At 39.0% G+C, this 14437-nt stretch overlaps 1 protein-coding gene across 1 annotated transcript in view; it reads left to right on the top strand.

Annotated features, from left to right (window-relative positions):
* ak9 (adenylate kinase 9) overlaps window positions 1-14437 on the top strand; it is a 269716-nt gene that overhangs the window by 171095 nt on the left and 84184 nt on the right. Inside the window, exons 22-23 of the mRNA XM_043675331.1 lie at window positions 6173-6309; window positions 13725-13937. Of these exons, the coding sequence (XP_043531266.1) occupies window positions 6173-6309; window positions 13725-13937 (350 nt within the window). The remainder of the gene's footprint in view (window positions 1-6172; window positions 6310-13724; window positions 13938-14437) is intronic.

Here is a 14437-nt window from a genome sequence, read left to right as displayed (position 1 = left end):
AGACTGGGACTTTCATAGTGTTAAGGGCTTGGATAGGGAGGTATTTACGAAGCGTGTACAAGAAAACTTTCTTGTTCAATATCTGGATGTACTTACTGGAGAAGAAGCAATACTTGACCTTCTCTTGGGAAATGTGACAGGGCAAGTGAATGAAGTATTAGTGGGGGAGCACTTTGGGACCAGTGATCCTAATTCTATGAGTTTTTAATAGTTATGAAAAACAATAGGCCTTATATGAAGAAGTTAAAGTTCTAAATTGGAGTAAGGCCAATTTTGATGGTATGAGACAGAAACTTTCAAAAGTCGATTGAGGTATGCTGTTTGCAGGTAAAGGAATGGTTGGGATGTGGGAGGCCTTTAAGAATGAAATAGAGTCATAGAGATGTACAGCACGGAAACAGACCCTTCAGTCCAACTTGTCCATGCTGACCAGCTATCCCAACCCAATCTAGTCCCACCTGCCAGCACCTGGCCCATACCACTCCAAACCTTTCGTATTCATATACCCATCCAAATGCCTTTTAAATGTTGCAATTGTACGAGCCTCCACCACGTCCTCTGACAGCTCATTCCATAAAAGTACCAGCCTCTAAGTGAAAAAGTTGCCCCTTAGGTCTCTTTTAAATCTTTCCCCTCTCACCCTAAATCTATGCCGTCCAGTTCTGGACTCCTCCAACCCAGGGAAAAGACTTTGCCTATTTATCCGATCCATATCCTCATGATTTTAAAAACATCTAAAAACCCCTCAGCCCCCGAGGCTCCAGGGAAAATGGTCCTAGTTTATTCAATCTCTCCATATAGCTCAAATCCTCCAACCCTGGCAACGTCCTTGTAAATCTTTTCTGAACCCTATCAAGTTTCACAACATCTTTCCGATAGGAAGGAGACCAGAATTGCACGTAATATTCCAACAGTGGCCTAACCAATGTCCTGTACAGTCGCAACATGATCTTCCAACCCCTGTACTCAATACTCTGACCAATAAAGGAAAGCATACCAGACGCCACCTTCACTGTCCTATCTACCTGCGACTCCACTTTCAAGGAGCTATGAACCTGCACTCCAAGTCTCTTTGTTCAGCAACAGTCCTTAGGATCTTACCATTAAGTGCATAAGTCCTGCTAAGATTTGTTTTCCCAAAATGCAGCACCTCAGATTTATCTAAATTAAACTCCATCTGCCACTTCTCAGCCCATTGGCCCATCTGATCAACGTCCTGTTGTAACCTGAGGTAAGCTTCTTTGCTGTCCAATACACCTCCAATTTTGATGTCATCTGCAAACCTACTAACAATATCTCTTATGCACACGTCCAAATCATTTATATAAACTATGAAAAGTAGTGGACCCAACAGCGATCCTTGTGGTGCTCCACTGGTCACAGGCCTCCAGTCTGAAAAACAGCCCTCCTCCACCACCTCTGTCTTCTACCTTTGAGCCAGTTCTGTATCCAAATGGCGGGTCTCCCTGTATTCAATGAGATCTAACCTTGCGAACCAGTCTCTCATGAGGAACCTTGTTGAACGCCTTACTGAAATCCATTTAGATCACATCTACTGCTCTGCCCTCATCTATCCTCTTTGTTACTTCTTCAAAAAACTCAATCAAGTTTGTGAAACATAATTTCCCATGCATAAAGCCATGTTGACTATCCCTAATCCGTTCTTGCCTTTCCAAATACATGTACATTCTGTCCCTCAGCATTCCCCCCAACAACTTGTCCACCACCGACATCAGGCTCACTGGCTTATAGTTCCTGGTTTGTCCTTACCACCTTTCTTAAACAGTGGCACCACGTTAGCCAACCTCCAGTCTTCCAGCACCTCACCTGTGACTATCGATGATACAAATATCTCAGTGAGAGGCTCAGCAATCATTTTCCTAGCCTCCCACAGAGTTCTAGGGTACACCTGATCAGGTCCTGGGGATTTATCCACTTTTATGCATTTCAAGACATCCAGCACTTCCTCCTCTGTAATATAGACATTTTTCAAGATGTCACCATGTATTTCCCTACATTCTAGATCTTCCATGTGCTTTTCCACAGTAAATCCTGATGCAAAATATTTGTTTAGTATCTGCCCCACCTCCTGCAGCTCCACACAAAGGCCGCCTTGCTGATCTTTGAGGGGCCCTATTCTCTCCTTAATTACACTTTTATCCTTAACATATTTGTAAAAACTCTTTGGATTCTCCTTAACTCTTTGCCAAAGCTATCTCATGTCCCCTTTTTGCCCTCCTGATTTCCCCCTTAAGTATACTCCCACTGCCTTCATACTCTAAGGATTCACTCGATCTCTTCTGTCTTTTCTTGACACATGCTTCTTTCTTTTTCTTAACCAAACCTCAATTTCTTTAGTCATCCAGAATTCCCTACACCTACCAGCCTTTCCTTTCACCCTAACAGGAATATACAGTCTCTGGACTCTCATCTCATTTCTGAAAGCTTTCCATTTTCCAGCCGTCCCTTTACCTGCAAACATCTGCACCCAATCAGCTTTTGAAAGTTCTTGCCTAATACTGTCAAAATTAGCCTTCCTCCAATTTAGAACTTCAACTTTTAGATCTGGTCTATCCTTTTCCATCACTATTTTAAAACTAATAGAGTTATGGTCGTTGGCCCCAAAGTGCTCCCCCACTGACACCTCAGTCACCTGCCCTGCCTTATTTCCCAAGAGTAGATCAAGTTTTGCACCTTCTCTAGTCAGTATATCCACATACTGAATCAGAAAACTTTCTTGTACACACTGAACAAATTCCTTTCCATCTAAGCCTTTAACATTATGACAGTCCCAGTCTATGTTTGGAAAGTAAAAATCCCCTACCATAACCACCCTATTATTTTTACAGATAACTGAGATCTCCTTACAAATTTGTTTCTCAATTTTCCTCTGACTGTTAGGGAGTCTATAGTACAATCCCAATAAAGTGATCACCCCTTTCTTATTTCTCAGTTTCACCCAAATAACTTCCTTGGATGTATTTCCGGGAATATCCTCCCTAAGTACAGCTGTAATGCTATCCCTTATCAAAAATGCTACTCCCCTCCTCTCTTGCCTCCCTTTCTGTCCTTTCTGTAGCATTTGTATCCTGGAACATTAAGTTGCTAGTCCTGTCCATCCCTGATTCATTGTTTCTGTAGCTGCTATGATATCCCAGTCCCATGTTCCTAACCATGCCCTGAGTTTATCTGCCTTCCCTATCTGCCTCTTGCATTGAAATAAATGCAGTTTAATTTATCAGTCCTACATTGTCCTCTGCTTGTCCCTGCCTGCCCTGACTGTTTGACTCACCTTTGTTCTCAACTGTACCAGTCTCAGATTGAAATCTTTCCTCATTATCTCCCTGGGTCTCAACCCCCTGCCCACCTTACTAGTTTAAATCCTCCTGAGCAGCTTAGCAAATCTCCCTGCCAGTATATTAGTCCCCTTCCAATTTAGGTATAATCCATCTTTCTTGTACAGGTCACTTCTACCCAAAACAGCTTTCAATGATCCAAAAATGTGAATATTTCTCCCATACACTAGCTCCTTAGTCATGCATTCATCTGCTCTATCCTCTTATTCCTGCCCTAACTAGCTCGTAGCACCAGGAGTAATCCAGATGTTACTGCTCTCGAGGACCTCCTTTTTAAATTCCCGCCTAACTCTCTGTAATCTCCCTTCAGAGTCTCAACCTTTTCCCTTCCTATGTCGTTGGTTCCAATGTGTAAAATGACCTCCTGCTGGCCCCTCTCCCCGTTGAGAATATTCTGCACACTCTCTGAGACACCCTTGATCCTAGCACCAGGGAAGCAACACACCATTCTGATTTTTCACTGCTGGCCACAGAAATGTCTGTCTGTACCTCAGACTAGAGAGTCCCCTAACACAATTGATTGCTTGGAACCCGACATATACCAGAATGCCAGTCTCAATACCAGAAATTTGGCTGTTCGTGCTACATTCTCTGAGAATCCATCACCCCGTACATTTTCCAAAACAGCATACTTGTTTGAAATGGGGAGAGCCACAGAAGACTCCTGCACTACCTGCCTACCTCTCTTACCTTTCCTGGAGTTAACCTATCTAAGTGACTGTGTCTGAGACTTTACCCCCATCTATAACTGCCATCCATCACATACCCTTGCTATTGTAAATTCCTCATTGCCTCTAACTGCCTCTCCAAGTGATCCATTTGATCTGATAGGATTCGCAACCAACGACATTTATTGCAGATATAATCCTCAGTAACCCGTAAACTCTCCCTAAACTCCCGCATCTGACAAGAAGAGCATATCACTCTACTAAAGGCCATTTTTGTTTCCTTCAGTCTACAGACCCAGAAAATAGCACTGTCTTAGTCCTCTACAAAACACTGCTCCAGGTTAAATTAATACTTATGGCTTATATTTTAAGTTTAATCAATAGATAGTGAGAGTTCAGAGACAAGTGTTCCCATTAGTGTGAAAGGCAAGGCTAGTAGGTGGAGTGAATGCTGGATGAATTGAGAAATTGAGGCTCTGGTCAAGAAAAAGGAGAAGGCATATTTCAGGTAATGACTGTTGAGATCAAGCGAATCCCTGAAAGAGTATAAGAGAAGTAAGAATATCCTTAAGAGGGAAATCAAGAGGGCGAAAAGGGGTCATGAGATAGTTTTGGCAGATGTAGTTAAGGAGAATGCAAAGGGATTCTATAAATACATTAAAGGCAACAGAGTAACTAGTGAAAGATTAGGGCCCTTTAAAGGTCAGTATGGCTGTTTCTGTGTGGAATTACAGGAAATGGGTGAGATAATAAATATTTTGCATCAGTATTTATGGTGTAGAAAGACTTGGAAACCAGGGAACATGGGGAAATAAATAGTTATGTCTTCAAAAGAGTTCATATTGCCAAAGCGTACTGAAGGTCTCAAACGCATCAAGGTAGATAAATCCCTTGGACTTGATCAGGTGTTTCCCAGAAGTTAGTGGGAAGTTAGGGAAGAGATTACTGGGCCCTTGATGAAGTATTTGTATCATTGATAGCCATGAGTCAGGAGCCGAAAGACTGGAGGTTGGCTAATGTGGTGTCTTTATGTAAGAAAAGCTGTAAGGAAAAACCAGGGTATGGGTGAATTGTGGAAGTCAATTTTGAGAGACAGGATTTAGATGCATTTGGAAAGGCAAGGACTGATTAGGAATAATCAGCATAGCCTTATGCATGAAAAATCATGTCTCACTAACTTGATTGAGTTTTTTGAAGAGGTGACAAGGAAGTTTAATGAAGGCATAATGGTAGATGACATGTGTGGACTTCAGGAAGACATTCAACAAGGTTCAGCATGGTAAACTGGTTAGTAATGTTAGGTCGCATGGGATCCTGGAAAGCTAGCCAATTGGATACAAAATTGGCTTGAAAGCAAGAGACAGAGGATAGTGATAGAGGGTTGTTTTTGGACTGGACGCCTATGACAAGTAGTGTGCTGCAAGGATCAGTGATGGGTCCACTGCTTTTCATCATTTATATAAAGGACTTGGATGTGAACATAGGAGGTATTGTTAGTAAGTTTGTAGCTGACACCAAAATTGGTGTTGTTGTGGACAGTGAAGAAGGTTATCCCAGAATACAATGGGACCTTGCCACCTATGCCTATCTACCCATCCCTGTACCCCCAATTATTCAAATTGCCCTTCATAGTCCCAATGCTAATTCATTGTCAACTCATTTATCCATCTTGGGCATACCTCAGGAGGCATATTTACATCCATGAAAATTTCTATTGATGATGACACTCTTTAAAAGAAACACTCATTGATACCAAAAAATCAAAATATAGAAATACCTTAAAATAATCTTCTATGTAAACAAAAATCTTACTTAACTGCTCAATCCCTCACAATGACAAAACTGTCATCTAAGTAGTCACTCCGTTATAGACATAAGGCACAAGTCAAGAGTGTAATTCAACGTTCTCCATTCTGCCACTATCCCTGTCATCTCTGAGATTTGTGAGAACAATTGATGCTCTTGATGAGAAACCTCAGTCAAAAGCCTTTGGAGTTCTTACTTGGTTCTATTGTTACTCAGAGTAACATCATAAAACAGAACTTGCAGGTAAATTTTGAAACGTCCAATGGTTTTTGCACATGAGGTAAAGGTATTTCAAACAAACATTTTTAATTTTAAATTCAAATTGATTGCAAACTGTTACAGAACCCTTTAAGTACTATGGCTGGGAATTATCTGGTGCAGACCTTGATGAAGAAGAAGAAGATGCTGAAGTATTCACAGAAGAAGCAGAAGAGGAAGCTGAAGAAGAAGAGGAGGAGAATGAGGAAGAGGAAGAAGAAGTAAGTGTATTCTAAAATTGGTTATTCATTTTGATATTACTCCTAAAATTTTCACATTTTTCATTATGTAACTTAATGCAAAAAACATATATTTTGCCACTTTAAAAACTGCATACAAATTTACATCAATGGACTATAACTTTAATGCCTTGATGAACAGCATTAAAGAAAACTTGTTTGAAATTATAAGAGCAACAGATTGTTTTCAAGAAAAATTTTCATTGATTCCTGATCAAATCCAGCAATAAGCCTAGGTTGTGCACTTAGTGAACCAACATGAAATAAATGTTTGTTTTTTTGAGTTTTGTTGAGTTATTGTTGTGGGAGGAGCATGACGATAAGAATTAGGAGCAGGGATCAGCAATTCTGCCCCTCGAGCCTGCTCCACCATTTAATATGATTATGGCTGATGTTATCTCTGCGTCAATTCCGCTTTTGTGTCCAGTCCCCACAACACTTCAACTAATTAAAAGTCTGATAATCTCCTCCTTCAATTTACTCAGCTTCCACTCCACCCTGGGGTAGTGAATTCCACAGATGCATGCTGCTTTGCATTTCCTCCTCATATCTGTTTTAGGTTTGCCACCCCTTAGCCTAAATCTATGACCTCTCACCCCACTAGAGGAATGATCTTTAGCATCTTATATACTTCAATTAGGTCTCCTCTCATCCTTCTCAATTCTAGCAAATGTAGGCCGGAACTGCTTCATCTCCCCTAATAAACAGACCTTTCACCTCTGGAATTAATCTAGTGAACCCTCCTCTGAACTGCCTCCAATGCAATTACACCCTTCCTCAGGTAAGGGGACCAAAATTGTATAGTACTCCAGATGCAGTCTCACCAATGCAATGTACAATTGCGACAACACTTCCCTACTTTTATACTCCATTCCTTATTGCCAAATAATATTACCAATTGTCAATAAATGTCAAAATTCTCTTTGTCCTCCCTATTTCTTGCTGGATCTGCATGAGTTATAAAGAAAGGTTATCTGGGCTGGGACTTTTTTCACTGGAGTGTAAGAGGTTCAGAGCCATCTGATAGAAGTTTATAAAATAATGAGGGATATAGATAGAGTTAATGGTAGTTGTCTTTTCTCTAGGATGGGGGATTTCAAGACTAGGGTGCACACTTTTAAGGTGAGAGGAGAAAGATTTGAAAAAGACATGTGAGGTAATTTTTTTTTAACTAAACTTCCTGAGAAAGTGAATGCAGGTACAATTACAACATTTAAAAGACATTTAGATAGAGACATGAATAGGAAAGGTTTGGAAGGGTATGGGCCAGGAGAGCAGGCAGATGGGACTAGTTTAGTTAGGGATTATGTTTGGCATATGTTGGACCAAAGGGTCTGTTTCTGCGCTATATGACTCTATGACTAGTTTTCATTTACGAGCATACTCTGCACCAAAACATTTTGTAGTTTTTCTCCCTTCAAATAATAAGTTATCTTTTTATTCTTTTGACCAAAATGGATAACCTCACACTTATCCATGTTACATTTCATCTGCTAAATTTTGGCCATTCACCTTAACCTATCCATGCAAATTTCTTATTTCTTCATTATACCTTACGTTCCCACCTATTTTAGTGCAATTTGCAAATTTTGCTATTTTACATTCTATCCCTTCATTCAAGTCATTAATATAGATTGTCAATAGTTGAAGCCCAAGGACTGAACTCTGTGGAATCCTACTAATCACATGTTGTCAACCAGAAAAAGAGTCATTTAACCTAACTCTTTACTTAATAGTCGTTCTCCAATCCAAGCTAATCCAAGCAACCTTGCGTGACCTTACTTTGCATATTCACCTTTTGTCCATCACCTTATCAAATGCCTTTTGGAAGTCCAGATATACCACATCTACAGGACCCCCTTTAGCCATTAATGTACTTTACCTAAAAATGCAGCAAATATTTGTTTGATGTAACATTTAATAGACTTTATGGCAGGCAAGAATTAATACAAAGAATATTTTTCACTTGTAAATCATATTATGTTCATTGCACTTTTATCAATTGCAAATCAGTTTTGCTTGTGAAGCAATTGTGGGTATAAAGGAATATTGGAACACAGAAACAGGAGTGGACCATTGATTTGAATTGATGTGAATTGATTTGAACTGAATTGAATTGATTTGATTTGAATTGATTTGATTTGATTTGAATTGAATTGATTTGAACTGAACTGAACTGAATTGAATTGAATTGATTTGATTTGAAATTGATTGTCATGTATACCGGGCACAGTGAAAAGCTTTATCTTGCGAACAATACAGTCAGACCACATAGTTAAATAACATAGATAAGTAAATAATACGTAAATAGCAGCAAAACAAAAACACAGGTACAGGCGAATGTTATGAGTTTGTGAGTCCATTCAATATTCTAACAACTGTAGGGTAGAAACTGTTTCGAAACCAGCTGGTGCATATGTTCAGGCTTCTGTACCTTCTCCCTGATGGTAGAGGTTGTAAAAAAGCATTGCCAGGGTGGGATGGATCTTTGAGAATGCTAGTGGCCTTTCCTTGACAGCAGGCCTGGGAGATGGATTCTATAGATTGGAGGTTGGCCTTTGTGATTGTCTGGGCAGAGTTCACCACTCTCTGTAACCATCTTCGATCTTGAATGGGACAGTTGCCATACCAGATAGTGACAGAATGCTCTCGATGGCACACCTATAAAAGTTGGCAAGGATATTCACTGTCGTGCCAAATTTTCTCAGCTGCCTGAGGAACAAGAGACATTGTTGGACCTTTGTAACCAGTGCGTCCACATGAAGTGACCAAGAAAACTTGTTGTTGATGACCACTTCCAGGAGCTTGACACTCTCCACTCGTTCCACCTCTGTGCTGTTAATGTGTAAGGGGGACATGAGTATCATCCCACCAAAAGTCAACAATGAGTTCCTTGGTTTTGCCAGCATTGAGAGCTAGGTTGTTCTCAGTGCACCATTTTTCCAGGTCTTCCACCTCCCGTCTGTAGCCTGTTTCGTCGCCATCTGAGATTCGACTGACTATGGTGCTGTCATCAGCGAACTTGTAAATGGCTTTAGTCTGATATTTAGCGACGCAATCATGGGTATACACTGAGTACAGTAGAGATCTAGAGGGGTATACGCACCTCTAGGGGTCTCCAGTGTTGAGTGTTAGTGACGTTGTCCCCAGTCTTCACTGATTGTGGCCTGTAGGTCAGGAAACCGAGGATCCAGTTGCAGGGAGTGGGGCTTAACCTGTCAGCCTTCAGCCTGTCAAGCCTGCTCCATTATTCAATTTCTTCGTGGCCGATCATCCACTTGAAACACCACTTTTACTTTTTCGACTGTGGACTAAAAACCGGGCAAAGTACTGATTTAAACTAAGGAAGCTGTGGAAGGAGATGTTGCAGTTTTAAAAATGAGTGACTTGTATTACAATGTTGCCTTTTACAAGCAGTGGGTGACAATGCACCATGTGTTTGCTCCTAGGTGTGTATCTGAGCAATTTCACTCATCTTTTGAATGGTTTTCCATTGGGGATTTTTTGCATGCTCAGCATAATAACAGCCTCTTGATTGGTTCCTGGGCAATTGGAACCACTTTATGTTTGGTCAATATAGCAAAAACGTCCAGCCTTTGAAGGAGAAAAACTCCAAAATTTCTCTCTCCTGTCAAGAAATATCAAAAGATTTCCTGGCACCTATTTTCACTCCTAATTATCCTGTAAACAGCTTTCTCTGTGAATTCCCTTGTTGGAAAGAAAAGTGATAAAATACCTTCAGAGACAGTGAAAGAGAAAATCTTAACCATGAATAGGGTTCAAAAGGATCCAAAAGAAAATAACTCATTAACATCTGTAGTACAGACTCTTGCCAGGACTGTGCTTTACTGACTATTTTGTTCCATCCCATCCATAATTTTTGTGCTTTGTCTTGATTGTTTGAGTGAATATTTATGAGTATGGGAATTTTAAAAAAAGGTGGACAGAATTTCAGTTCTAGAATTATAAGTTAGCAATACATGTTTCTTACTCTCCATGGGTTAAAACAGTTTGATTACAATTTAAACTAGTTTGAGAGGGGGATGGGAGACAGAATGTTAGTACAATAGGGACATAGTGTGATATAGTAAAGGAGCCAAAGCAGAGAAAGGATCTGGCCAAATTAGACTGGGAATAACTGCTTGTAGGAAAATATACAAAATAACAGTTGAGGGGTGTTCAGAAAGGAAATGGAGAGTTCAGACCCATCATGTTCCATTTGGGTTGTTCCTTTTAGGGTGAAATAGATGTGGAGAAAATGTTCCACGAGTAGGAGCGATTAAGACCCAAGGGCACAGGCTCAGAATATAGGAAACAAGATGAAGTGGCTGATGGAAAATTGGACACTGCTCATGGAAAATAAATTGACAAGTATGCGTCAATATCCGAGAAGATTTCCAAGGATAATGACATTAGAACAGGCTATTCTGGGTTCACACGTGTTATTCCTGAAGTATAGACGCAAAAGTTTGTTATTTAAGAAAGAATCTGGACAAACTTACATCCAGGTGCTGAAAGGAAATTAAAAGGATGTGAGGCATTTATTCCAGTTTGATTGTATAAGGTAAAATAGAACTAAATGAAGATGTTCATTCAAAGTAAGTATTTGGCAAGTCTTCATTAATTGAGGCTCAGAGAACAGATCCAAAGTTAAGTAAGTTAGCAGAGGTGGCTCACATTGAATCTAAGGCTGAAGGGGGTTCAGAGTATTATTATACTAGAAACAAAGGTCTGATGAGTATGTGAAACACCCTCACATACTTACCTATGGACAGGGAATAGATGGTAGTTCTTATATAGTGGTGTCGCCCAGGTATTATAACGAGATATTGTTCGCTGCACGTAAAATTTGTAAAGTAGAGCATGTAGGAACATGTTTCAGACTGTAAGGAGTCTCCATTTGTCTGCTAATCTTTTACTTTTTACATGCTTATAGTTCTTAAATACCATTTTTAATGTTTCATGCATATTTATTCTCATACTCTAAATTTCCCCTCTGAATCAACCTCCCAGGTCTCCTTTGCTGATTTCTAAACTGCTTCCAGTCTGCTACTTTTTCTGCAACTTTATGTAAAGTTGAAAATTTAAGCAAAGTAATTTTGACAGATGGGTGCGAGGTGTTGGAGTTTAAACCATGTACAAAGTTATCACAGAGATTATTTTTTCATAAAAGTTAAAAACTCACAACATTTTGGAATAAGAACTCAGGTTAAAGACTTGAAGGTTGCAACTGATAGACAGCAGTAATGTCTGATGATTATGAGCTGATCCATAAAATTAAACTTTTTTTCCATTACCCTTGTAGAATTGAGGATAGAGAATGGGAGAATGAATGGAAAGCAAGTAGCCATTGTTTTTATTCAGAATGCTTGGAGTTGCAAGTGAAGTGCAAGGACTTATTGAGGTTTGTAACTGTGAATTTGAAAATGGAACTCAAAACAAAAATGATATGGAAACATTTTTTTTTGCGTTGACTACAATCAGGAAACTGGAGGTAAAAACTGAGAGGTGAATAGAGTAGATGAGAGGCATGCAGAATTTCCGTCAAATAGGAAGATAATCCCTTTTTCTTCAAATACATTGCTAAACACATGATTATATTAAGAGATATAGTCGCCACTTAGACTCTTTCACTGCATGTTACTCAAGCTTTCCATCCAGAGAATGAAATGAAATCAAAAGTGATAGTAGATAGTATAAATGAGGAATATATCCCCCTTTGATTGTATAAAATAAAATTAGAATGTGACTTGTTGTCCAGAACAATGGTTGTAGGAATTGTTAAGAAATTAGCCATAATTTGATTTGGCTTACTTCAAGGTAATAATTTGGCTGAAGTAAAGCTTACTTTGCCTGTAAAGCTAGCTTTTGCCAACTTTGCCTATAATCATAGGAAGCCAATCTGAGGTGAAAGAGGTCGAACAGTTACAGGACCAAGTTCCAGGTACATTCCCATCATGTATAGTCATCAGAGCAATGGTTAAACCAAGTCCATCATCAGTAGCCAAGGTAATATATAAATGGATAATAGAGTAGCTGAAACTTGCCATAAATAAGTGATTAATTCAAAGTATTTGGCAAGTCTTCAGAGAGCAAATCCAGGATTGAATAATGTAATACAGGAAGCTCACACTGAAGCTGAGGCTGAATCTGAAGGGGTTCTGGAGTGTTATTATATTGAAACAAAGTTCTGATGAGGAAATGGCGACACCCCAGTAGACCTGCAAATAAGGAATGGATAGGTGTTCTTAGGCATTGGTACTGCCCAAATATTGTAAGAAGATATTGCAAGTAATGCATGAAATTGCTAAGGTAGGACATGCTTTATTTTTCCACTCTTAGTCAATCTCTTGGTTCTCCTTTAATGAATTCTGAACTGCTTTCAGTCTGTGATTTTGCTACTTTTTCTAGTGACTTTATATGAATCCTCTTTGAATCTTATGCTATCCTTAATTTGCATTTAAACCATAATGGTTTAAATTTTCTTGGTGAGTTCTTTTGCCTGAAAGGAATGTACAACTACTTTAGCAAGGACCTTGCTACTATAAAGAACAGAAATTCATCTGCAAAAGAAATGCAAGAAGTCAAAAACCCTCTGGTTTAGAATAAAACTACAGACCTCAGACAATCAGGAGGACAGTCCAAGTTAACTACCTTTAACTCATCATAATGTGAATCTGTGATTCTTTCCAGATCCAAATAGAACATGTTTGGGAAGAATGATGGAACTTCTGGATCATCTGAATTTGTAAAGTTGAAGACCTTGGGGGGAGGTTGGGTAGTGGTAACTGTAAATATATAAGTAAATGTACAACATTATAACTTTGAAGAGAAAAGAATTGTGGGGTAATATGTTATATGAGTGTGAAAGGATCAATATTTGATAAACTGCAGTCAGCACTACCCACTGTGATGATATCACAGGTATTTCAAAGCACAAGCAGAACTACAGGACACAGACCTCAGGCTGGTATACTCCTAACATTCTCCATATTAATGCAGCTCATATTCATGTAATGTCTGAATACTTGTAGTTAATCAATAAATACCATATTGTGTATTCAACAAAACCAAACACACATGCACACGTACATGCGTGCACATGCTCAAGCACGCACGCACACACTCTTTGTCTTCTGGTCTGCAGAAAAGCACCAGATCCCTATTTAAATTTGTAGATCAGTTCCTGATGGCACTATGATCTTTCCAAATTGTACCAAATGCCCTACTTAATTTAGAGGAGGACATAAAGAAATGTACTATTAAAATATTAATAAAATATTCTGATCACTTTTATTATTGAACAAATATTGGTAAATTATAAATAGTGAAATCATTGTCATTTGGTTGTTGTGTAAGTGGTACAAAACTTAAACATCATTTCAATTTTCTTCCAGAATGAAGATTTGGCCCAACGAAAAAACAGACAGATGGGTGAAAGTAAACATTACTGTCCTGTGGCCTTAAAAGAAAAAACAGTCCTTTATCCAGGTGATCAAGATTGTAGTGCTAAATATCGAGAAAAATACTATTATTTTTCTCATCCAACTGCTAGAGACGAGTTTTTAAAGAATCCAGAAGAATATGTAAATGCAAATGAACCTCTAAAGGTAATGATCTTTGATTCTGTTTCCAGAAATAGAACATTTCTATTGTTGAAATGCATGAATTAAATTTTATTTTTCATTCATCCAGCTTATTTTGTATATATTTATAAAAATGACAACCTTTAGTTTTAGCAATAACTTTTGTCATTGTATTAATTTTAATTCTCTTTAATCTACCAATTAATTAATTTTAAGAAGGGCGGTAAAGACAAGCTCGGGAACTATAGACCGGTGAGCCTGACCTCAGTGGTGGGTAAGTTGTTGGAGGGAATCCTGAGGGACAGGATGTACATGTATTTGGAAAGCCAACATGGTTTTGTGCGTGGGAAATCATGTCTCACAAACTTGATTGAGTTTTTTAAAGAAGTAACAAAGAGGATTGATGAGGGCAGAGCAGTAGATGTGATCTATATGGACTTCAGTAAGACGTTCGACAAGGTTCCCCATGGGAGACTGATTAGCAAGGTTAGATCTCATGGAATACATGGAGAACTAGCCATTTG

Source organism: Chiloscyllium plagiosum, chromosome 3 (genome assembly GCF_004010195.1).
Source record: "Chiloscyllium plagiosum isolate BGI_BamShark_2017 chromosome 3, ASM401019v2, whole genome shotgun sequence".
Taxonomy (NCBI): Eukaryota; Metazoa; Chordata; class Chondrichthyes; order Orectolobiformes; family Hemiscylliidae; genus Chiloscyllium; species Chiloscyllium plagiosum.
This window is presented reverse-complemented; position numbering and strand designations above follow the sequence as displayed.